Raw genomic sequence first — 25,533 nt, 5'->3', positions numbered from 1 at the left:
CTCCAGTAGGCCCATAGAAAAAGTCTTGCTAGGAGAAGTCTACGTAAATAACTTCAGAAGAATTTCTGTATCACACCAGGTTAATATTTTGATAGGACCCTGTTTATTTAACCCCTAATCTCACAGCCCATCTCTGTTCCATCCTTTTTAGAGTTTCCTGCACCCACACAAGACCAGTCTCCAAGTCACTCCAGACCAGCCTCACTGAGAAACACAGAACTGACCCCCCCGCCCTGAGCTTGAGAAACAAAAATTACATAAGGGAAGATTTGGGGGATGAGGATGAAAAAAGTCGCTGAGTGGAAAATTTTTTCCTTAAAGAAGCTGATGGCCTAAATAAAAGTTGGGGGCAGTGGGATGTGCTGAAGAAGAAACATGAGCAAAGGTTCAGAAATCCTAGTAGCACTGCGAAGGTAATATAAAATAAAGTAATATATTGTAGTTCATAAGGAATGATGGGACTGAACGAGGCAGGACAGCTCCTGTACCTCCCATGGGACACTGCCTGCAAAAGCCTCCCCTCATTTTTCACACACAGTGGGCTAGGACTGAGTCTGGCCTGCCTCGGGACCCACGGGCAGGTAGGAGCATCCACCTCCCACAGAGCTGCCAGCCAGCACAAATAAAAGTTTCAAGCTAAATATGAAGGGGCAGCCTGTTCTTTGGAGCCGTTCCCAAAATAACCCCATAGGCATCTGAGACGAGAACACTTAGAGCCTTGCCCGGACACGTGTCTAAAAATCTCCAAAAATAGATCCTGCTTCCCCTTTGAAAAATATTGCGGTTCCCAATGCCTCACAGGAACTCGGTTCCTGCTCAGAGAAGCCACAAAATAAGTGAGCAGCCCAGAATTGATCTATGGGCACATCTGGACTAGCAGAGATAGGCCTTACAGAGAAGACAAAATAAAGATTTTAAACAGCATATGTCAAATCCAGGGACCTTTATTTCTCTGGAATGGAAAGAATTTGCCAGCCTGGACAAAAAATTGCAGGCAGCGATTGTACATTCTTTCAAATAAAAAAAGAACACACACACAAGAGTTTGGCTCCATAAATTTCTGTCATAAGAAACAACTTTGAATTGTACACCAAGCTTTTTACAAAGCATCAATGTTCAGATGGTTTACCGTGTTCTATCACATTCTCGGCCATTTATACAGAATACACCATACCACATGCTACATCAGCTTAAGACTTTTTTAAAAATTAGTATTAAAAAGATACAAAGGCATGTTGGCTTTCATTTGGGTTGTTTTTATTAAGACATGGGAGTTTTCTTTGTTTGTTTTCCTAAGGAAGACACTAAAAAAATAGAATAACTTAATTCATAAGGACAAGATTGGTTAAAAATCCAGCCTTGCTTGCTTGGCAGCCTTCTGAGCTCGTACCTCTGTTGCTTCCATTAGTATAACAGCACCGCAGGCTCCAGATGTGTCCTGCAGGGTCTCAGTCTGCACTCCAGATCTGTCCATGCTTTCAGTTACCATTTTTGTTGAGAGTATTCACCAGGGCCAGGAAAAGGAAATATTCCTGGCCAAACGCTAAAAGCGATCTTCAGCCAAACAGGGGGCTTCAATCAGGGCCAATTTCGCATGGGTTTAGCCCTTTGTCTTTTGCCTCTTTGTACATCCTTTGGAAGTCTTTAAAACGAGGGGCACAGCCTAACCTGGCTTCCCCAAAGTGCATGCGTCCTGTGAAGAGGAAATCTCCGTCTCCTGGTCTCACCCCACACTCCAGCAGGGTCTTTATTTGTCCTCGCCAGTTCCCACTTTCCCCTGTGAGCTGAAAGACTTTGCTCTTCTGCCTGTAAAGTTTGTTCACGCCGACGTGTATTATGGATTCTTGCTCTTCTTCCTCGTTGGTCACATCTCGAATAGAGCCTCTGATAACTGGAAACAGAGAAAGGACATAAGGAAGGGTTACCCAAAACCGTGCTGGAAGGGCTGGGTCCAAACTCAGCCCCATGTAACGAGGAAGCTTGAAGGGGAAGAGATTTCCCTACAACAGCCCCGGCTTTGGTCCCTTGTAATTTCTAGGCTTAAGCTTCTATTTGTAACCTCCAGCATGAGCCCAGCAAAGGGCACTCACATATTAAATTTAAATACAAAAATAACTGCATCAGAAAAATAGCACAATAGAGAGTTATAGCAACAAGATACATGCTTAGAGCTCTCTGACAATGTACTTTCTGTTCTGCAGACATTAGCAAGACCAGCTAGTATTAATATCCCCTTCAAAAAGGGAAGCACAGAGAACTATTTGAACTTTTGATCTTTTGTCAACAGTCCATTTTAGGGCAGCAAGTAAAGGCCTCTCCTAGATGCCCCCAAGAAGTCTTTGACCTCCCCACTTCCACTGTGGTTGCTGGGTCATTCGTTGTCCACCCCAGGAAAGTGCCAGCTGAGCACATGGTGTTGTGGTCCTTTACACTGTGTCCTATAAAACTGTTCTCCTCCCTGTCCCATGCACACATCCTCTTTATTATCCACCAGCACTTACTGCTGGTGGAAGTTGCCAAGCATAAGTAGGTGTCTAACACTGTTTATGGAGGTTTGGCAGCAGAAGCCACAGTCAAGAGAGGCAACAGTGGGGAGGAAGAGAAACAACTCACCAAAATCACTAGTGCAGACAGCCAAGAGGACTTCTGTGTCACTGCATGGTCGGCAGGGGGCTGGAGAGAAAGGGTCAGAGTTAGCAAGGGACCAGAACATTAACATGGTAAATAAATAGCTTATGTTTAAATTAACCAAAAAATTGGGGGGCCAAGTGGTCCAAAGGCCTGACAGACATCAATAACACTACAAGCAGCTGAGGCTAACCCCATCCCCTGCGAGATTTTTGTAATTAAGTAGAAATATGGCTCTCTTTAATGCTCCTCCTGGGATATATTACACAGCAAACACCCCACACGCTCACTGTGCGTAATGCAAAACATGTTTTGATAGGGGGCACATTTGTAGTGCGGTATGCTGTAAATTCAAAGCTCTCAAAAAGGCTTTGAAAATCATGCACCTTTTAAACTCTGACGGCAGAACTTCTTTCCTTACAATTTCTATTAAGCGTTGTCGGGCTATTTCGCAAGCCATTGAGTCTATCACCACATCAAAGATACAGGAGGTTACAGAGTGGGGAGGCAAGGCGAGGCGGGGGGAAACCAGCGCATGTGTTTGAGGGCGTCAAGGCAAAGCGGAAACTCGAGCCTGTATCTGTTAGAGCTCAAGCAGTACAAAGACCATTTCCTGTACTGCTGGAAACATTTGGATATCTGCACTAATCTAATCAATGCAAGAATGTGGCTCTCTTTGTACTCAGCCAGCTCCTTCAGAGGAGAAGGTACTGTAGTTGCAGTACAGATGTTTCTATAATACCCTATTGAGTTCAGGAATTTGCTTACTATCAGGGTCTGCCCTGCCCAGTGATGCTAATTAAGTCTGTCCACTGGAGGCTCAGCACCCACTTCTTTCACTGGAAGCTGCGCTTGCCCATCAGTCAGAAAAATGAAAACCTATCAAGCATGCTATTCTGCTTGGATGAACACCGCCGCCGGCTTCTACAGCAAAGCCGAGCTCATGCTGGAGACATGGCTAAGCATTAGAGCTACAGCTTATTTGATCAGACTGTCCGTGAAAAACCCAAAATTGAAGTCACCCCCACTCCTGCCACCTCAAAAAAAAAAAAATTTTTTTTTTTGAATCTTAACATCTGAAAATACTTAATTACCAGATCCCCAAATAGCCACACCCTTCCTCTCACCCCCACCCGCTTCCCAGAGAAGTTTATCCATTGCACTAAGAAGCACATTTAAACTAGTCTAAACAAAGCTTAGCCGGTTCCTGCGACATTCGGCTATCAGCCTTCCCCTGTTAGACAGCACAAGCCATTCTTTAACGTAAGACACAGCAAATCTCTTATGTTTTCTAAGGTGCCAGAAAGGCAGTGATCCAGAAAGAAGGATTATTGAACCAAATCCACCAGATTTGCTCCAGTCAGATGATTAATACACAGTGTAATACGCTGTTTAATAGGATTAAAGAGAGTGCAAAATGCACATTTCTGGGCAGAGGTATTTGAAGGAATAATTCAAAAAGTTTAAAAAGCTCTGGGAGAAGAGACGAGGAACAGACAAAGTAGTTTTGCTAAAGCATCTGATCAGCCGGGCATTTCCCTTTAGTCAAGCCTGAATACCTCTATGGCCTTTAGAAATGAGTCAGCCTTCACTGCCCTTCTTTCCCCCCCATACCATTTCACCTCTTTTGGGGGGGGAAAATTGGGAAATTGTGTAATATCATGAAAAATAGAGAGCCGGGACATAACTGGAGTACTACAAAAAAGTTAGTCTAAAGATTTCTTAATTTTTAGATGCAAGAGATTTTGATTGGTAACTAGAACAAATATCCAAGCTTCCTTTAACAGAGAAAGTTATATTAGCTGTGTGATATCCTACTGGGGAGTCATTTCATCCATGATGCTTTTCAAATTCATCCAGGGAATATTCCCCTCTTCCACTGCCTCCCTCTGCCCAAATCAGGACCCAAGTTAGATCAACCAAAGGATGAAAATGGAGGTAACCTGCAAAACTACATAAGTTCCACCCAGTTTTCATGTGGGCAGTCCAAAAGTTAAGCACAACTGTTGGACATCACTGAAATCCACAGTCCCAGACTCCGAAATTCACATATTTTATTCTGCAAAGATCTAATAATAAAAAGGCATCCCAGCCTTTTTAAGTCTGAGCAAAAACAGTTTTGTTTTGGACCAGACATCTCTGTAGTTCTTCCAACCCAATCAGAAAACTGAAAAAACAGCATGACTAAGCCATTTCTGTTCTCAGAAGGAGCACAATACAAGCACCAGCGTTCAAGATGAAAAACAAAATACTTCAAGTGGTCCCTTCCATTTAAATAGGCTAACACTATAATACATCAAATGAACAAACGTCCATATGCACATGGAATCAAATCATTTTAATTGTGGACTCTAGGCAAAATCCTACATCCTTTTTTTAAATGCGAAAGGAAATTAAAAGCACTCAGTATTGCTCACGCTGGATCATTACTTAAAACCTCCTTCAGATCCATGCTGACTCACAGCACTGTGGTGGCATGCAAGCTTATTTAGCAAGCCTTTACCGACACCCATCATGGCAACGCCAGCCGTACGAAGAGCAGAAAACTTCTTCTGTGGAATAAATCCCACATCTGCATTCTCAGAGGATCAAATATATCTGACAAGTGGCAAAAACAAGGTAAGCGAGCCCAGATGGAGAGCAACTTGTGAAGGATTACTGCCGAAGTAAATGGACCATTAAAAAGCAAATGGCATTTACTTGCTGCACCTGAAGCTTCATTCCTATACAGTCTCATAAAAGAAACAAAATCCAAAGGAGGAGTCAATGCCCATGCTTTGTTTTGAATTATAGCCATAAACGAATCTGGCTGTTTATGCCACAAGTTAGTAATTTTAGGTGCAGCTCGGCACTAATTCACTCTGGAGACTGGGAGGCAGATGTTTTCTCCATCAGTAGGCCAAAATGACACGCACTCCAACTATGAAACAGAGACCATCCTTATTCATACCAAAGTTGCAAGAAACCCGTTTTGCAGACGCACAGACAGTGAGGAAGCCCATTTTCGGAGGAAACGCGCACAGTTACTGAACAAGCCTGCCACGCTGGCGGGACAGTGCTGGGTGCCCCGCTCGCTGGCGACGTCTTGAGGGTTGCCCAGGCTCTCCTGTCCAAGAGCAAGGCGCACAGCTCGCACTAACAACGTCAACGTCAGCTGCTCTAATTCCTTTAAACTTGATAAGCCAAAGAGCCTTAATTCATACAGCAGTGGGGGGGGGAGGGGGGAGAAAAAGGCAACGTTTTATTGAAGCCCTCTAAAGCCCAGATGCCTACAACTCAACTACACAGCTCGTGGCATAATGTCTGCATTGTGCACCTCGGCTGCCGACCCTCCTGGGAATGCCTTTGATGGATTTTGACAGTATCCTGACCTGAAGTAACCTGAGGCAGCCCCCTCCCGTCACCCCCCCAATCCAGGGCCTCCAAAGGCCTCTCTCTCCACCTCCCCGCAGAGGGAGATGTAATTACATCATTCCTCACAAGCTAGCAGTCATGTCCCAGCTGCTTTGAGCGATTTGCCCTCTGAACCTGATGTTACTGAGGAGGACACGGCGATACTAACAATAGACTGCACTTGTTGGCCAACAGCTTTGTCCACCCCGTTGCTGGTCCTCTCCGCAGGGAGGCAGAAACGCGCAGGAGGAGAGAGGGACATGCGCCAAGGAACTGTCATGAGGAAATGCAAGCTGCCATGAGCTCCAGGAGGTCCCCAGCTCAGCCACCAAGAAGGAGTACTCCAATACTCTTCCAGTATGGGAAATGGATTTAAGTGCAACTTTAATGCTGCGATTTAGCACGAGGCTCCTCACCACTTAGAGAGCTGTGGGTATGCGTACACACACCTCAGTGCACACGCAAACACAGCTCCAGTGCTTTCTCCTTTGGTGTGCTGCACTTTGTATGCAACCCTTCTACCTTCTGGAAACAGGAGATGGGGGCTATTTGGAGGGCCAAAGTCATGGTTTAGGAGGACAGTTCCCTGCAGGACACATTAAAAACCACCTACGCTAGCTCTGACTGTAGACATCATAGAAACCAGACAAATGGGCCTGATCTTCCTCTGTTTTCCCCTGGAACATTTGTGTTTCTGCTGATTTTACACAGGTGCAAAGAGCTACACAAGGGCCCAAGCTTACCTTACCCCAGAACCAGCTTTCAACACCTGAGTAAGAAAAATCCCCAGTCTGTCCTGCATTTTGCTCAACATGCTTCCCCATAGCTACGAAAAAGATTGGACGAACCGGGCTGTGGGTCCTTATGCACCATATCAAGGCTCCATTTACTGAGCCAAAATGACTTTCTCCCTCTGCTCTACAGCTCTAGGTAGGCTGTGCTGAATTCACAACATCACTGCTGAGAGCAGAGACAGGAAGAGAGACACCCTTGAAGCAGAAGTGAAAACGTTTAACACAAAGTAATTGCAGAAAACCACTTTACCGAGGAATACCCTTTGGTTTTATTAAGAAGCTTGCGTGCACGTGTGCGGTGTGGTAGAGGTGCGGATAGTGGGGGAGTGCACCTTACGGCTGGTTTATTTGTGCTTCTAGCTTCCTGTAGTGTACGTCACCCACACATTATTATTTCTGAATAATCCTTTGAAGAGCAATCAGACATCTTAAGTACTGAAACCTACTCGCGAGGCCCAAGTAGGGTTGGAGCATTTTCTGTTAGTCATAGGTTTTAATCAGTTGATTAAAATGACTAGCCCTTTCTTGCCGGCAGCTCAGCAGAAGACATTCAAATGGGTACTGGTCTTCTCCCAGAACAGGTTAATTAACCTAAGCCAGTCTATATTGCAACACCTCAAGCTGTACCAGTGTGGGGACACAACAGACCTCAGTCTCCAGGATAAAAGCTTCTGGCCTGACATCAGCATTAGTTCATATGGAACAAAAAAACAAACCAAACCAAAAAAAAAAAAAAAACAACAAACCACCCTTCAAATTCTTGTTAGCAGGTCTGTAATTGCAACCATACTGGAAAGGGCATCACAGAATGAGTCTCCTTCCTGGAAAAGCAAAGCATTGACTTCCGAGAGCAGATTATAAAAAGAGAGATGTGGTTTCTCCAATGATTGTGCCTTTTTTTTTTGAGTCCTAAGTAGAAATGACTAAGGCTCAATTGATTACTGGATCATGATTTAGCTAGGGGACATGGGTTTACGGACAAACATCATATGAGCAAGAAAAAAAAGTCTTGCCCTTATCTTGCTTCCACTAATTAAGTAGTAGAATAAACTCTTGTTTCATCTTAAGTTTGTCCAGGCCTCCTTTTGAAGGAGGTGACACTTCTGCCATGAAACGAACCTCTCACAGCTCATACCCCAAACAAAAAGACCTGCTACTTTGCCATGAAGGTGGGCAAGAACTTGATAACCATTCTGGTTTACTAGGCTATTCATCCCTGTTCTAGACATACTTTCAACTTTTCTCACTCCCTCAGAGCTCTTCCTGAGTGAGCCAAAAAATTTCAGCCTCAGAACATGCACAGCCCCCACACTGAAACACCACCTAAAACTACATCAGGGCATCTGCATGCCAATGCATCTTAAGTTTAAAATGAACATACTAGCTGTGAGCTCATGTCAACAGAGCTGCATCCAGAACACCTGTGTTTAACATAATACCTGCAGCCATGCAAATGGAGAAAACGTGGCCAGATGAAACAGAGCATCTCCACAGCTGGGGTGGAAGTTAATGACACCTAGTCACAACACACAGAGGAGCTCTCTCATCGCTCTTTTGTTTTACAGGGTTTTCCTGTCTTTGGATGGGATAGGATTACATGGCTTTCTGCAAACATTGCAGTTTTCCTAGCGTGTCAGTAGAAGAACGCCAAGCCAGGGAGCAAACCCAACGGTGGAGCTCGTGCTATTCTCAAATCCCTGGCTCAATAACCCTCGGACACAGCTTCAGGGGGAGCGTGCTTCTTAGACCAATACGAGCTTAATGCTGTGAATAACATACCGAGACAGTTTAGTGCTCTTCTGAAGGCAGAAGTTTTCATCCTCGTCTGTGCTAGAAAGCTAATCTGAGCCCCTGCGCTGGCTGGAAAAAGGCAGCTGAGAACAATCCGATCACCAGCAAGGATATAAAACTCAGACTCCCTCCTTCTATAGCCAAAAGACACCCAATATTTGGTACAGGACAAGACAGTGATTCAACAGCTGTACCAAAACCAGGATGCTGCAGTACAGACTCTCCCTGGCCCCTTCACTTGACACAGGGATACGGGTGATCTGATGTCTACAGAAAAGAAAGCATCACTTCCAATTCTTTGCCTTAACTCATTTTTAACATTCACTTCAACTTGCACATATGCACAAATTTTCAGAAGTGATTTGGAAAATACAGACTATCCAGCCAAGAACAATTTAAGCCTGCAAATAAGTTTAACAAAACACAGACTTTTATACGCTGTGGCATGGATTGTGCCAAGAGAATAGAGTTAATACCACTTCCTTCCTGCAAGAGAAAGAATAAAAAAACAGGCTGTAAACCTCACCATCAGAGACGCGATGACCTTTGCATTCTGAGAAACGTTAAAGCAAGAGACCATAAACCAGAAATTTATCTTTTCACAGAAACGTCTTCCAAGAGAGTATTAAAGTCCTAAGTATCAAAGACAACTGTTTATGTAAACAGTTTGAGGAAAAGATTCGGTACTAGGCAAGCTCCATTTGCAACAGCTTTCAAAATGAAACTTGGCTGAGCAGCTCCAGAGCCCGTAAGGATCCGCTGGGGTTGCAGAGTCGATGCCTTTTTGCTGCTCCAAGACGCAGCCCCCATCCTAACAAATGAGCTGAAAGGTCAGCTAGCAACACAAACAGCCATTTGTTTAAAAAGAAAAAGCAGAGCAGTTTTTATTCAAGCGGCATTAGACAGTACTAGAGCACACCTCCAGGCCCATGCATAATTTGTGCCAAGCCGGGAGAAATCCTGAGAAGTGTCTCATCTTTGAGCCACCTTTCGGTCAGCCCTGCTTGGGAACGCTTCTTGCTCCATCAGGAAAAAATAATGCCCCTTTTCAAACACCTTCTCCCTTCCCTTCCCTGCCTCCCGCGCGGTCAGCCGGTCTCGGTAGCTACCCTGGCCCTCTGCCCCTTGCTCCCGGGCCACGGGCTTCCGCGATCCCGCGGCAAACCACGGCCTTGCTCAGGTGGGCAGCAATGTAAGGGTAACGAGATCAGTGCCAACTCCCGGCAGAGCTGCTACAATTAGCCATTAAAACACCGCTCCTATAAAAATCCTCCCTTACAGTCAAGCCTGCAACGGATCGTGGCCAAAAGACCTACCGAGCAGGCCAGACTTTCAGTTAAGCTCCTTCTGCATGGATCGTGCCAGAAAAGGGAGAGCAAAGCAAGCAAAAAATGTGTCTCTGCAAGTACATATTCCCGTACACCAATAGAAGGCCATAAAAAAAAAAAAAAATCTATTTGTTTATCCCGCAGAGGACGCCTCTCTCCTTCCTCAGACCTACTGCTGCCTCCGCACAAGATAAATGTGCTCGAGTGGATGCAAGATGTGGGACATTTATTGCTTGCCTTATCCCCTCCTAAAATTCACTCGGAAAATATTTCTTTCTTGTCATAAGGAAAATGTCATGCCACATCTAGGGGAAGATAAAGCAATAGGGTAGGTTTTGATACACAGCTAATAGAGCGCTCAGCTAAGCTGGCATGCAATGCCAGCAGGGCAAAAATGGAAAAGTAGCTGGTTTTCACTCCTGCGTGCTGGGGAAGTTGTGCAGTCCAGCCGGCTCCAGCCCCAGAGCTTCCCCGTGCCCCTGCCGCCGGCACAGCGCGGGGCTGGAGCCGGCACCGACGGCCAGGCTGGAAAGCCGCCGCGCAGAGACCCTTTCCCCCCTCCCCACCGCCACCTCCTCGGCCCATTAACGCACCCCACGACAGAGCCAGCGCACTAGAATTAAGTAGCAAGTGGCTGGTTAAAGTTAAACCCTGAGAGTGGGGTAATGACAGACCAGAGATTAAGTGAGTCTTAAACAAAACAAACCAAAAGCAGCGCATTTGCATGCGCATCCGCACGGGCCCTTCGCCTTCCTGTTTCTAGAAATCACATTATTTTCGGGATGTGGGAGAACTCTGAAGGAACAAAGCCAGCCTTCATTTTTAAACCATTTTTGTATGATCAGCCCATTCTTGAAGAGGGCTACATCAGGGCTAAATCCAACCCAGTGAGCTGTTTGATGCATTTTTTTGCCTTAAACTTCTCACATTGGCTTATACCCAGCTGAAACCGGTGTAAAGCTACCAACAGTTCTGCGGGGGCAGAGGTTCATGCTGTACAAACGGAAGCGATGCTGGAGGTGTTAAGGCAATGGCAAACCACGTGCATATCCCAGCATTAATAATCTTTACCAAGTTTCCCGGCAGCACAGCTTTGCTGCAGAAAGGGCACAGACAACTGTATTTGTGCCCCTCCCTGCAGAGTTGATACCAGTTGCAGGAGGAGTCAGCGTCCAAATCCCATACAGGAGTCAGAGTGGGGCAGGAAGATACCTGAGGTGGTCAAAAGTCCAGTCACAGAAGCCACAAATATATATATATATATCCTTGAACAACTTTGAATCAGCAGCAGAAGTTAGTGCTGGATCAGAGCTGGGTGTCCTACGGCTGCAGCTTTTTTGACCCAATATTAAGCATCCCAATGCCAGATTTAACATATCATTGAACGGCAGCCTCAAGTCCAGCGTGCCCTCCAAGTATCTGTGCAATATTACAGCGTGCATTTTCTGGCTTCAATAACAGATTAAGGCTAAAGAGATTTGCTGCACATCGAGGCCCTAACACAGGAAAACCCTGGCCCACGTTTCAGTAGGTTTCTTACTCCTCTGGGAAGAGGGGGGAGAAAGGGGGCAAGAAGAGGAATGCCATTCCCCCACCCTCCCAACCCCTTCTTTAACTCCAGCCTCAGGAATGAGCAAACTAAACAATTTTGCCAAGCAAGCACGGAGCGTTATTAAAGACTGCCAAGCAACTCGGCTGGATCGCAGATCCGCTCGTGGGACCATCTTCCGCCCTACGTAAAGGTCAGCGCGAAGCAGAACCCCAGCTGCCCGGACAATACACCTGACTGCTTATTGGCTTCGACTGCCCGCTGAGTTGAGAAATAAGCTAACGGCTTTCGTGGCCAGTCTAGCAAAAATAAGCTATTTTCTTACACCCTCTCCCCTGCAGCTGTGTATTTATCATCACAGCTCCGTTGTCGCCTCACCCACTCTCTGCAAAAATGGACGACGGGCCCAGCAACAGCAAAGGACCACCAGGACTAGGGGGATGGCCGTCCAACTCATTTTTGGAGGGGGGGGGGGGGAAGAGATTTATCTAGCAGATCCCCCCCATTTCATTTTTTTTTAGCAGATGGCTTCTCTGTTCAACATTTCCAACCCGACTGAGCCTCCTATTCCCAAAAACGTCACCCCCGCTCAATTTAAGAACATAGAAGCAGAGCACGTGTATAACCAGTGCATGCAAAGCGCACAGTGAAGTCATTTCAACCCAGGCAGAAACCCAAAAAACTTTGCTTTCAAACTCTCCCCCTGCAGTCAATCATTTGCTGCAAATCTGGTCCACTTCAGGCACATGAATAATTAGAAACGGTTCCTAGCGCCTCAAAATTAATCCCACTCCAGAGCCTACTATAACAGCAGCCAGCCCAATCAATTTAAATGCTGACCCATGACACCCAGTTCAATGATATCCCCTCAAAAACTAGCTTCTTAAAATGTGCTTTTTTAAACACCTAGAGGTCTAGGGAATTTTGTTTACTCATTTGTATTTAGTTTTATAGCATTTCTACATATCAGAAAAAGACATGAAAGTGATACTAAGAAAAACCTTCCTGCAGAGAGGGTGGGCATACAAAAAACTTTCAGAAAATAAGGTATCCTAGAGCACTAGTGTGAAAATGGTCCCTCATAAGGCCAATAATTGCGGGTGGTGTATTTTGAGCAACTGCATTAAAAGCTGTTTTCTGGTAAGTTGGCTTAAAACTTGCTGTTGACTTTTTAGGGGAAAATAAAAAAACATGAAAATCAACAGCAAACTTTTTAGCTGCACCGGAAAGCCTACCTCACATGCCTCCCAGACAGCATTAACTCACTCTTAAAGAATAGATCCCATGTGCTGCTTTGCGGCTCATTATGCATTTCACAATTGGTTGGAGCAGCGCTACATAAATTCTGCTGTTCTGTGCAAATCAAAACAGACCACGCTTGGATTTCCCACCCGCCGCCCCCATAACACAACTTAATCCCAAGAGGCACAAGAGTTTTATCCAGTGCAGAAAACCGGAAAGGGATATCAACAAAATCATTTTCCTCATATCCTGAGGAGGATACACATCCCTGATAACCATTAAAACGGCGGCGCAAAGGTGCTGCCCCCCTAGCTCTGCAGCCTCAAAGATCTCCGATGGCTGCAATGACTCAAGCAGAACCTGGCCTAAGCATAAAGGTCGCAGGGAATTTCAGTTTAAGTGTTTCAAGAGCCTCTTTCCATCACCTCTTGCGCTTACACTGGCGATAAGCGCACAGGGGACCAAACCACAGTTTCCACATTGCAAATACCTTGGCAGATAGGAGGTGTGCCAGCCACAATTTCCTGCTCCCTACGAAAAGCAAAGCTGCTTCAGCAAGAAGTGAAAATACCCCACCACATCTGCTGCTTTGGACTACAAAGATTAGCAGCACATTCAAGCCCTGAGCAAAACAAAACCAAGCTGGACATCTGGGAGCAACCAGAGGGAAGCATGCCATTAGGAGCCAGCCGGCTGGGGTGACAACCGCATTCAGGGGACAATATACACAGAGATGAGACAAACCGGTGCCTCACCTCTGCCAAACCCAAACCCCATGAAAGGAAGGACCAGCAGTTGGAAGAGGTGCTTCAGAAAGCTGTTTGTGAGTAGAAACACTGGCACAGCCCACATACTTAGGGGCTTTCTTAATTTCCAATCTGAGGTTTCTCAGGCGAGTGAATTAACAGCATACAGGAAATAGCTGGATACTGTTCTTAATTAGTTAACTGGATATTTCCAGTTTTGCTTTGTTTTTCAGATAGCCACTTCAGTGCTGTACCTCCTATCTATAAATATGCTCAGCCAGGTACCCAGCATTAATAAGGAAAACTTAGAAAACAGTTACTAGAACCTGCACTAAGTTGGGAGATGCCATCAAGATAAAGGGACATTTTTGTTAACGTTTGACTTCTTTACCATGCAAACACAGGTGGGCAAGGAAAGTGCTTTGAATTTAGCTCCTGAGCTCTCATGCCCAAATCATAGACATCCGCATGAGCACACAACGGGAAAGGCAAACTACAGAGCTTACATAAAGCTAGGTCCACAGCTGGGATGCAACGTTCCTCAAACACAGACTTTAGGTAGCAAAATAAAGTGTTTTTTTTTTTGGGGGGGGACAGGGTGCAGAATTTACCTTCCTTTCCAAAAAGTGAGGTCAGACCTACAGATTCCTGTTTCAGACTAGTTTAGCAGAAGCTGAAATTCTGGAAAAACAAACCATTCTCAACAGAGCTTCATACTTTTCACAGCAATTCAATACAACGAGCTTGCCTACCCATCCGCTTCCCACTCCACTGCCAGGACTGGAAGAGGCCCATACTCCACTATAGCGGCAGGTTCCCCAGCTCATGTGGGTCATCGCATGCAGAAAACTTTTAGGAGCTATATGGCCAAACAATGCTCTTGCCAAAACCTCTGCCTATTTGCTAGTATAAGAGAGATCCAAGGCATTTTATTCCAGCGCAAGCAGAAAAGATTAAAATCAACAGAATTCACCAACCTAAACAAGTTCTGCTGCTTCTCAAATGGCCTCTGGCCAAAATGTCGCAGTGCCTCAATTCTTCAGTTGGGCAAACACCAACGCCTCAGAGCCTTACCAAAAACATGAACTGAAGTCAATGGACCATCAGTGTAAATGAGAATTATATAGGGGTCGAATCCAAAACCCAATCTGAAATCAAAAGCATTTTCAGTGACCCATCGCTTTGAGCATCCAGAGAAGAATGAACCCATCAAGATGCCCGCATTTCCAAGGTGACCCTTACTGCAGTCAGCTAGCTTGCATAAAACGGAGACAACTGCTGTAGTCCCCTTGTCTTTGCTGCTGTTCCCAGTTTAAGAAACTGCAATGTGCAGCAGCGTGCACTGAGCTCCACTGGAGTGTCGGGAACCTGCAGCCGCCACCAGCTGCACCCGAACTGGGGGGTCCTGACATGCGGTGTTGGGCAGCACAGGTTTCTTTTCGCCCACCACGACACTGTGCGAGGTGGTAGCCCACTGTGGAAGACCTCTCTAGCAGGGGAACACATATCTCAGCAAAACTGGATAGATTTAGGATTACCTCAGGAGATAAACTCTCTCTCATTAGACGCTGGTTTCCCATTACTCAGAAAGTACAGTTTTCCCCCCAAATGGTGGGAGGATAGTAGCCAGCGAAACAATACATTTCACGCTCAAAACCACTCTGCACCAAATGTTAATCTGGATTAAAACATCAGGGTACAACACATACTTCCTACAGCTAGGGAAACCTTAAAGAACGTGTTGAGTGATGCCAACCCGGAGACAAGAAAGGGTTAAACGCCCCAAATTCGGAAAATCATAAGAGCGCGCTGTGTCAGTCTGTCTTCCCGAGAAGGGGGAAAGGCCTGTTCAGAACCTATGCATGTTTTCTCCTGAATTATTTGCTAGACTCTGATTAAGTGGGAAAGAATGACTGTAAACTAATAAAACTTGAGGTTTTCTAATTAAACCACAGGCACCCCGCCAAGCATTGCTGATTTGTTGATGCACCCTGCCATATCAGGGCTCTGAGGACGCAACAGGTCATTAAAGTATTAAACAGATGACTTATACTCTTTAATCAGAGCTGGGGTGCCAGGTTAGGGAGAGCGAATAAACCAAGGGCAGAGTGCAATAATTATCACCAGGAAACAAACACACTGTTTAGGGAAACCAGAGCAAAATTGGTAGTGATTGCTCGAGCAGTTATTGCACAAGGAAAGGAGTGCACCGAGCCCCACACCTGCGTCTTTCATGATAGACTTTTCCCCTTTGCTACAGTCTTAAAAAAAAAAAAAAAAAACCACCAATGCAATATTTGTGATTTTTAGCCCTTTGCTATCAGACGTGCTCCGGCATGAACCAAGCCCAGGAAGTGCGCCGGCTTGCTCTGCCCAGCTCTGCCCCGAGCTGCAGCAGCATCTCACAGCTTTCTCAGCTCTTCACACATGCTCCCAGCCATGCTGAGCTCTGTCAAACTGCAACTAGGAGATGATCAGGCTCACTCTTCCCATTTGCATCAGCCAAAAAAACATAAGCCAAAGTTGCAACCAAAGGACAGAAGTATTCTTGGACCTTACAGAACCTTGAATACAGTTTTCACCTCCTTTAAGATCAGCATTTGCCTCTGACTCGAGCCTCCTCTCTGATGAAGAAGCCACCAGTGATTTCAGTCAATTGATTGTGAACTCCCTCTCCAAACGAACAGTTCAATAAAGGGCATTTATTTGGAGGTTTCACAGAAAAACTAGAAGCAGCTACAGAAGAACGGAGGTCCAGGAACTACAAAGAGCCCAAACAGATTGCTCTCTAGAAGTCTCACAAGGCAGCTATTTGGCAGTTTCCCCAGACATATAGATATTTATAGGAGAATAAAAGTGCTCATCTGACAGAGGAGTGGAAAGAGGCATGTATGGCATCTTCATCACGTTTTCATCCCCTTACTCTGCCCTCCCAGAGTTGGGGGTTCCAAAAACTAGAAAAAGAAATAATTTAAAATACAATAGTGAACCCTAGCTGACTCTGAAGGGTCTGCTGGTGAGCTCCTAAAAAGCTGCTTCAGTCCAAACAAGACACTTGGAGCATGAAGGAGATAACCTACCACGCAGTTTATAAGACAGCACTGAAATTCAACCAGTGTCTCTTACAGCTGAAAATACAGCAGTCAGAAAAAGTGATTTAATATGCCTATCAAAGAGGAAGGCTATAATTGGATTCAGTCCTCAATTTAACTTCTGAAAAGTCTCTGAAGAAAACTCCCATCAGCTTTTAAAAATCTCCAAGATTTTATGTGGAACAAAGAGGACTTAGTTCTGAAAACACAGCAGTTTGTGCTGGGTTGTGATCTTAAGTATGCCAGCAGCGAGCTCTACTGATTTTAACAGAGCTCGAGAAAAACCACATCAATTTGCAAATTAAAAACAGCACTGACAGGTGTTATTTTTACCTATAGGTAAAAGCACATTCAACTTAAAAAAAAAAAAATAGAAAACCACACCCTACAGGACCTACAGGACTTTTCTTGGTAAGTTTAAGTGACTTGCTTTTCGCTAGCCTGCCAATGTCTCGCATCTTCGCAGCCTATCAAAGAAAGAAGCACTGAGTCTGGGAACATTCTCCAAATGTCTGATTAAACAATGTATTTAATGGCTTCTGCAGTGGAATTTCACTGCATAGCTGACATTCTGCGTAGCGTCTTTGCAGAAATGATCTTACTGCAGACACGGCTCTGCAGCAGGTACCCGGCTTCTTTTGCAGTTCTTGTACTGTTTAGAATCAGAGAAATCCACTTAAAATGCAGAACCCTAGATATTAAGCTACAACTTGCATACATTGCATGGGCAAAGAAGGCAACTTGAACAGTTGTGTGTATAGTTTTTTTTGGTTTAAATGGCAAAGACGCCATCTATCAGTTATTGGGGTTACTGCATCAGCCCGCAGCCAACTCCTGCCTCACGAAGCTAAGAGGCAAACTAACATCTGAATAAAAAAGTGCCACATTTGGATTGGTGTGCCAACATCTCAATGCTAGCAGAGCAGGCAGCATGCACCAACACACAAACGCATACATCCAGGAACCTGCTGTAGAAGGGAGCTAAGGGAGGGGAGAGAAGGGGACATAAGTTCTGCAATGATTTATGCCAAAAAAAGATTAGAGATGCAATGCCTCGAAAATCCCAATGCAGTTTAATAAGCCACACCACTGCTTATAAAGTAGTATCTCATTCAAAGCATCAGCGCCGCAGGATCTAGATGGCCTGCACACTGCCTCTCCGGCTCAGCACAGGCTTGGTTTTACCCCAGGCAAAGTCATTTCTAATGTGCTATGAAGACTCTTCCCCCCTTGCTGTGACACTGCCTTCACTCGATACCATTTCAAAAGAGAAGCCTGGCTGTCACCACGGCCTTCTCACTTAAGAAACCTTAAAATCTCACTAGTCATTTGGGACATACTATCCTCGATCTGCTGTTCCTCAGGCCATAGTGAAGATCTCCCCTGCCAGGTTTCAGGGATAAAAGCTACCAGCAATCCTGTAGGACAAGAAGCATCCATCGGGTACAGCCTATCTAAAAATTTCCCATTCCCTCCCATCAACAGCCACAAATGCTAGTTATTCTTCTCCTCAAACTGTCTAATTCATTAGCATAATTAGATTACACCCAGAGCAGTTGTGCCCAAAAGGTATTTAGCTTGCTATTTAGCATGAGACTTTCCAGGCTTGTAAGATCTCTTTCAGCTTGTTCGTTCCCCCTTCCTACAAACTTTTAGCTGGTCTAAAAGTCCCCCCTACAAAACTTGCTTCTCATAATGGTTGAGAGAGGAGACAACGCCGGTACTATAAAAGCACTGTCATGGTATTGAAGAGTTTGGCCATAGCACAGTAATGTGCAGTCAGCAGAGCTGAGGAAGGAACACACCATTTTCCTTGATAAAAAAACAATAATTAGGTCAGCAAGTAGCTGTACTTACAGAGGAGGGAAAAAAAAAAATACACCCATAGAAAAGGAGTTCCTCCTTGTTTAAATGTTTATTATTCAAAACATGCAGTGGGGTCTTAAAAACTGATTTAAAAAGTAGTTAGAAAACTGTTACAGCAGGGCTTGGGAGCCCAGTTCACGCTGGAGTTCACTGCAGGGCAAAGGCAGTTCCTGCGATTCCCCCCGTGCCTGTAAGGGGAGAACACTCACAATGTTGTCCTTAACAAATCATTTGGAATTCAGCCTATATTACCCGCTTCCCAAAAAAAATCAATTCTTCTGCAATAGCTTGTTTATAAAACATGTCCTTAAAAGCACATGAAATTCAGACCCAGCCACTTTCCCACCCACTCACTCTGCCATCTGTTATGGATCCAATACGGTACATGAAAATATGACCAATATCCCTGAACTCACCAGAAACTGTGTGCAAATCGGATGCTATCCCCTTGTTCATCAATTCGTACTGGAAGCCTGTAATCTTCCTGCTAATGTCCTGCTGAGGAGTAGCCTCAACAAACAGGCCCCCCTGATCATAGCCAAAGCAATAGACTTTACTGGGGCTGCGATCTCCATCTCGGACCAAGAGTTTCAGTTCTCCAGTTTTTTCCAAATAAATATTTGCTCCTGCAGAGTCCTTGAAGGGCTTTATGCAAACAGTCAAATGTTTGTAAGAGGCAGGTGAAGTGTTGGGTCGCAGATTGACGATGAGCGCTCCCGTGGGATACATCCACTCAATGGACCCTTCCGAACAGCGGAGGTAGACCTGTTCAACGTCCTTCTTGTGCGACTCGTGAGTTAAGCCACTGGGGGAGGAAAGGAAAGGGAAGTTAGAGAAAGGGCAGAACTAGTTAAGTGATTGCCATAACCTCAAACCTTCAAAGGGCCACATCAGCAAACGCAGAAAATTTATGACATTACTGAGTATTAGTTCAAGCGAGCTCAGCAGTGGTCAGAAGTGCTTGTTCTCTTGCAAGACTGCAGCCTTAATATTACAGGACAATTTTAAATCGTCTCCAAAAAGAAAAAGTTAAACCACTAGTAATTGACTTCAAAACTAAATAGGATATTAGCACATGATCAAAAGCAATTAAATTACTACACCCTCAGTTGCTGCCCATCAGCTGAGCTGGGGCGAATGACCTGGCACATACTAAGAAAGACACGTACGGTTGAACTCCCTTCCTGATGGCTTAAACCAGCGTGTTCTCCGGCTTCGCGGATCGGACTCCACCTTTTCCCGAGTACTTTGTTCCCCTTCCAAGTCTATATTCCCAGTGGTTCTGAAACTGGGAGGGATGCCAAACTCAGCCCATGGACCGGCACGAAGGGATGCTCTGGACACTGCTCCCAGCCCCACACACTCCTGCTAGGCAGGGTAGCAAGCCCAACTGGGCAGCCCCGATCTCCAGACTGGGGGGAACGAGAGGAGAGAAGACACTGCCCTCCCCAGCCACAGCAGGGGAAGCACTGAATTATGCTGCTCTCTTTGGTGGATGTCCCATGTTCTCCCATCTTTCCCCAATATGAGGTTTAAACTGAGCTAATAATTTCACTCCCCAGCTTTGATGGGCTAAGAGCAGGCAAACAGCAAAAAGCAAACACGTGGCCAGTTACTATGGCACCACTGCGACCACACAAGCCACCACCTTCCAGGGTCACCTTCGGTCCTGTGTCCTCACCCACAAAAGCTGGCACCATTGCAAAACATTAACACCTCGACAGCCATTTCAAGGACCGGTGATCACAGAGGTGGGACAGGAGAGCAACGCTGACAAGCCAGGGTGCACCGCTAGCCAAAAGGGAACAAACTGCTGTGCCCATGGCTACCTTGCCATTGGCCTCCACTGAGGACAACTCTAAACAACACTTGCTACATATCCCTGATACTGGAGCCAACCCCACGGGTTCTTTTACCCAGAGCAAACTTAAAGCACTAGTATGACACTGCATGCTGAATGCACTTAAGTTAAAAGAAAGAGTTGTGGGAAGCCTGGTTTATTGGTTCGGGTATTTAGACCATTAGTCAAAATCCTTTGGTTCCGTCACAAACCTCTTAGGTGAGTACGAGCAATCACTTCACCACCAAGCTTGTTTCTCCTCCTCCTACAGGCTCGGTGTACTTGTTTCAAAACATGAGCATCTTTTATTCTGTGCCTGTAGAGCACCACCCAACCTGAGACCCTTTAACCCAGCTCACAGGTCTGCTCTGCAGCACTTTGGACAAGCTTCACAGCATTCCCATTTACGCACAGAGGAACCAAGACAGGAAAAAAAATCTAAAACGGATTAAGTGACTTGTCTAAGGTTACACAGGAAATCTGTGGCAAAGACAGAACATATGCAAGTAATGACATCAAGCTCTGGTTTCTCAGCAGAAACCTCCAAACACACAATTCCCCACCCCAAAGATATATTCAGGTGCTGAACAGGTTTTAAATCCAAGTCAGCATTTAGAAAGTAACAAGAAGCCATGTGTAAAGAAGAAAAAAACCCCAAACCAACATATGGTTTGCATTTACTGCTGACGTGACTCCTTATTGCGAGTGTCAGTGTGACCCACTTGATAGAGGTTACATGAGGAAGCTCAGGAAAAAAAAAAAAGTCATATTTAATAATAACAGTGCCTGCAAACATGTGCTTTTGAATAATCTTGAAAGCCACATCAAGAACCCAGATGAGGAGAACAGAGGGACAAGTTTTTGACCTCTAGTCTCTTGCCCTCAAATTCAGTAGTGCTTGACACGTTCAGGAAACTTAACTTTCAGCAGGATATTTCAAGTTGACTGTAAATCTACATCTGGTCCACAAAATCAGCTTTCACCACAGCGTGCGCACGATGCCACTCACCAGAAAACAGAGCCGACGTCTGTTTACTTGCAAGCAGCGAATAAGTAATATCACAGAGTGTGAAGCTTATCCCTCTGCAAGGGGGCAAAAAACAACCCACGCACATCACTTGCTCCTACTCAGGGCATCGGACTGAGCGGCACAGGCTGCTCGGGCTTTCTGCTGGCCGCTTGCACCCTGCAGCCCCAGCGTTTACGCAGAAGGGAGATACCAGGGGCAAAACTGAACTCCCGCAGCGAAACTGCTGCTGCAAGTGATCCTAACAGCACTGAGGCAGTGCACTTCTGCCAGAGGAAAAGCCTTACATTCATTTTGTTCAAACGTTTATGCTGCTAAAACAAACCAAAAAAAACAGGGTGGACTCTGAAATTATCTTCTGACAGCCAATTAAATCCCACAGGCAAGGAGTGATGCCATTAGACAGATACATCAAGCACAAGTACCTGTGCGCATTAAGCCTTATAATGAAGGATGACTCAAAAGTTAAGCAGATTTCAAAATACATGCTAGCATTACTTAAGACTTAAGAGCAACCACCATCATCCAGTAGAACCTGTCACTTTGCTTTCTGTCAAAACGACATCTGTCACCACAATGAAAGGTTGTTTAACATCGTGTTTAACTCTCACTAGCCAGTCATAAGACACACCATATCCATATAATAAGGGAGGTCAAAGAGCTTTTTTTTGGGGGGGGGGGGGCAAGTTCATCTGAGGGGGTTGCTTTTTTTTTTTTTTAATACATGGCAAAGAGAGCAGCCGTTTTATGGTTACAGTGATGGATGAGCCATCTTTCCTCCCCTCAAATCTGTGCTGTTTATTGGGACTTACAGCTCAAACAAGTACTACTTCCTCATACCAATCCCTGCGAACATCCTGAATCACTGCACCGGGCTCTCACTGTTCTGCCTTTCCAGTTGCACAAGCAATCCACCTGTGTCTGCCTTGGAAGAGCTAGTGCTGTGCTTGTGAAGGAAGCTGCTATGCTGCAACATGCAACAGGTGGTATTCAAGGAGGAGAAAGATGATGCAGTGGGTGTAGGGAGGAACATTCCTCTTTATCTACTTTAGCTATTATTCCAGACGTGCTGAAAAGCCCTAGAAGCACCCATCTCTCCCCAGGTCCCCTCAGTGAACATAGGGAACTTCAGCTCCTAATTTGGGGGATCTAATCAAGGATGCCTATCTAGAGAGCAACACCTCCCCGGACTACCACTGCTGCGGAGGGCAAGAGCAACGGATGGGATCAGCCACATCAGAGATGAATTGCCCCCTGCTACTCTCACAGCAACTTCTCAGGAGACAGGAAGAAAACAGAGAAGGAAAGGAGCACTTTCTCCAAATTACAGCTGGGCAAGCCGATGGACAACATGATCCATGCAAGATCACAGCCAGCCCATAGCAGACACAGAGGAGAAGCCATGGGTTCTCACTCCTACAGCCTGTACCAAAAAGGCAAGACACATTGTCAGCATCTTGCAGAAGACCTTCTGCTCAAAGCATCGAGAGGTCACTGCAATACAAAATCTTGAAGTTACAGCAAGAGTAATAACCAGACATACACCATAGTGAAGTTTCTGCTTTCTTCTGGACATGCTTTTCTGGAAGTTCTCTCTCAAGCTATTTATTAAGGTGCTGCTCTAGCCTAGCGAGTGTGCTCCAGCTGCAGGTGCCAAGCTGGGCATTGCATCAGCTTTCCCAGGAAGGGCGAGGCATACTCATAGGATGGGATTTGGGCATTTCTCCACAAGTTAATGGGGAAAAAAGTTTATATCCAGAATATTTTACTTTTAAGATCACTGCTTTTAATATAGACATGTATATAAAGGTGAGAAAGCACCTTCAGGCTTACTATAGGAGATCACTAGACTCTCAAATCTGCCTGCACGTGGCAACTTAGAACTTTTCTGTGGGGGGGAGAAAAGGATTAAATTTTGGTATCTAAGTTCACAGGCTTTTCAAGCAGTTAAGGTAAAAAAAACCACATGACTTCAAAACATTGTATTTCACATAAAAATACCTTTTGACCCATATAGCCACTAATATCCGCACTTGAATATTTAATTAGATGGTATTTGTTGGTACATAGAAGTACTTTTTTTTTTTTCTTCTTAAAAAAACTTCTAGTCTTTTAGCACAAAGCAGGCAATATTTAATGGCCTTACCACTGCCAGCATTTCTGATGGCACCTGTTTGCTACCACTAAGGCCAAAGTCAGCCTGGTTTGCTCTGTCCTCTCCCAAGACTCACATCCACCTGAACTCCAGAACGAACCACGTCACCCGACTGAAACCAGCCAGGCTGAGCTGCGCGCGGCAGAAGTCAGCTCTTCCTCTCCTGTGCCTCCGCCAGCATCACCCCGGAGCCGCCACTGGCAGCCGTGCTTTGGCTCACCAGAGCAACAACAGGCGGGTGAGTCCACGCTTGCGTCACCAATTCGCCCCAAACTCAGTTACAGGAAGTGATTATTTCACTTTTTTTTTTTTCCCCTCCCTGTTCTTTTTTGTCGATCATCGCCCCCTTAGTCGGTACTCAAGCCATTGCTTGTTCCAGCCCTGCTCAGGTGACAAGAAGGTCACCGCTTGCTCTGAGAAAACGGGACACAAACTAAGAACCCAACAAGACAGTATTAGAGGGTTTTGTTAGGTTTGTTTTAAAAAAAAACACAAAAACAACAAAAAAAAACAAAAAACCAAAAACCACAGTGCAATACCATGTGGTGAGGTTCGAGTATTTGCAGCTACATCGCTTGGGGATGGCACGGCAGGTACCCATCCAGGCTGCAGCTTTCACGGGGTTTTCTTTTGGTAAAGCAAAACAGCACAATTAGGAGTTTGCCCCAGAACTAACAGGCTTGGTCCATATGAAATGGACTCACCTCCAAGTGGAGTCACGGGGATTAACCACACATGAATTGTCCAGAGTCAAAAAAAGTTCAGAAAAAAGTAAATACCAAGCATCTGCGTTTCAGGCTGTCACAGATAGGAAATTATTATGCTGAAAGTCAGTCCAGCTGTTTCTCCACTTTGAATTTTCCCTACTCCAAAACATCCTGCTGATCCAAGTTAGTCTAACTTCTACGTTTAAGAAATTCAGATTTGACCAGAATAATAGAGCCAAAAATGCTGGCTCTGCAAGTAATTATTTTTAAGCCAGCAGAAAGCCTGATCCAGCCACACTTGCTTGTTCGCAGAGTAGCTTTTTCGAACTACAAACAGTCGAAGAGGTCACAGACCCAACCACACACGTTAAACTTATTACGAGCAATTAAAGGAAAGATAATTTGGGAGATAAACACTTGAGACCTGGAGAGGTTTCACAACCAGCGCAATTAGAATAACCCGGGAGCGAAGCCGCCGGGCCGGACCCTGCTCGCAGGGAGCAGCTTCCCCGGCACCGGGGGGGGAGGGGGAGGGGGAGGAGGAGGAGGAGGAGGGGTGTGGGGGGGGCGATGCCGGAGGATGGTCACTGGCCGAGCAATGCCGGCGGGGCGACCAGAGGGCCGGGCGGGGGCAGCGGCGGGCGGCCCGCAGGTGCAGCGCGTCCCGGCGGGGAGCCGCGGGCCGCCGCCGCCTCCCGCCCCGCCGCCGCCTCCCGCCCCGCCGGGCGCGGCCGCCGCGGGGAAGATGGTCGCGGGCAGAAACTTCGCAGCGTGCCGAGGGACATGGCACCGCCCTCCTCCTCCTCCTCCTCCTCCGCAGCCCCCCGGGCCGAGCGGCCGCGGAGCGGGCAGCCCGCGCCCTCCCCGCTGCCGGCCGGGGCCGCTGCCCCGGAGGAGGCGGGAGGGCAGAGCGGGGCCGCCGCGGCCGGGCATCGCCCCGCTCCGCTCCGCTGCGGGGGTCTCTATCCCGCTCCGCTGCGCTGCGCTCCGGGGGTCTCTCTCCCGCTTTTGTTTCCGGCGCCGGGGGCCGCGGCAGCCCCGCGGTGCTGCGGCGCTGCCCGGCCGGCGCCGCCTCGCCTCGCCTTACCTCCCCTTCCAGTTGCACAGGTCGCTGGAGTACTGCGCCGCGGCGCCGCCGCCCAGCAGCAGCCGCAGCCCCAGCAGCAGCGGCAGGAGCCCGGCGGCCGGGGCGCCCCGCATGGTGCCGCCGCCCCCCCCGGCGCGGAGCGGAGCGGCGCGGATCCCCCGCGGTGCAGGCGGCGCGGAGCGATGCGCGGGGCGCGCTACATGGTGCGCTGCGGAGCGGAGCAGGGGCGGAGCGGCTACCCCATGCCCGGCTCCGCGCTGCGCCGCTCCGGCTCGGCTCTGAAGTTTG

General features: G+C 46.5%; 1 protein-coding gene across 2 annotated transcripts; it reads right to left on the bottom strand.

Annotated features, from left to right (window-relative positions):
- Nucleotides 1–928: 928 nt before the first annotated feature.
- On the bottom strand, nt 929–25,533 carry METRNL (meteorin like, glial cell differentiation regulator). 2 transcript variants are annotated; one of them, XM_067308406.1, is made up of 4 exons: nt 25,246–25,533; nt 18,846–19,234; nt 2,614–2,673; nt 929–1,891 (listed from the first exon to the last, which is right to left on the bottom strand). In XM_067308406.1, the coding sequence occupies exons 1-4, from the start codon at nt 25,356–25,358 to the stop codon at nt 1,575–1,577; spliced, it is 879 nt and encodes a 292-aa protein (XP_067164507.1). In that variant the 5' UTR covers nt 25,359–25,533; the 3' UTR covers nt 929–1,574. The 2 variants fall into 2 exon arrangements, with proteins under 2 accessions (XP_067164507.1, XP_013816330.1); XM_013960876.1 differs by lacking the exon at nt 25,246–25,533 and adding an exon at nt 23,991–24,067.

The sequence above is a fragment of the Apteryx mantelli genome, chromosome 19 (genome assembly GCF_036417845.1).
Source record: "Apteryx mantelli isolate bAptMan1 chromosome 19, bAptMan1.hap1, whole genome shotgun sequence".
Taxonomy (NCBI): domain Eukaryota; kingdom Metazoa; phylum Chordata; class Aves; order Apterygiformes; family Apterygidae; genus Apteryx; species Apteryx mantelli.
Note: the sequence above shows the minus strand (reverse complement) of the source record. Positions and strands in the feature narration are given on the sequence as shown.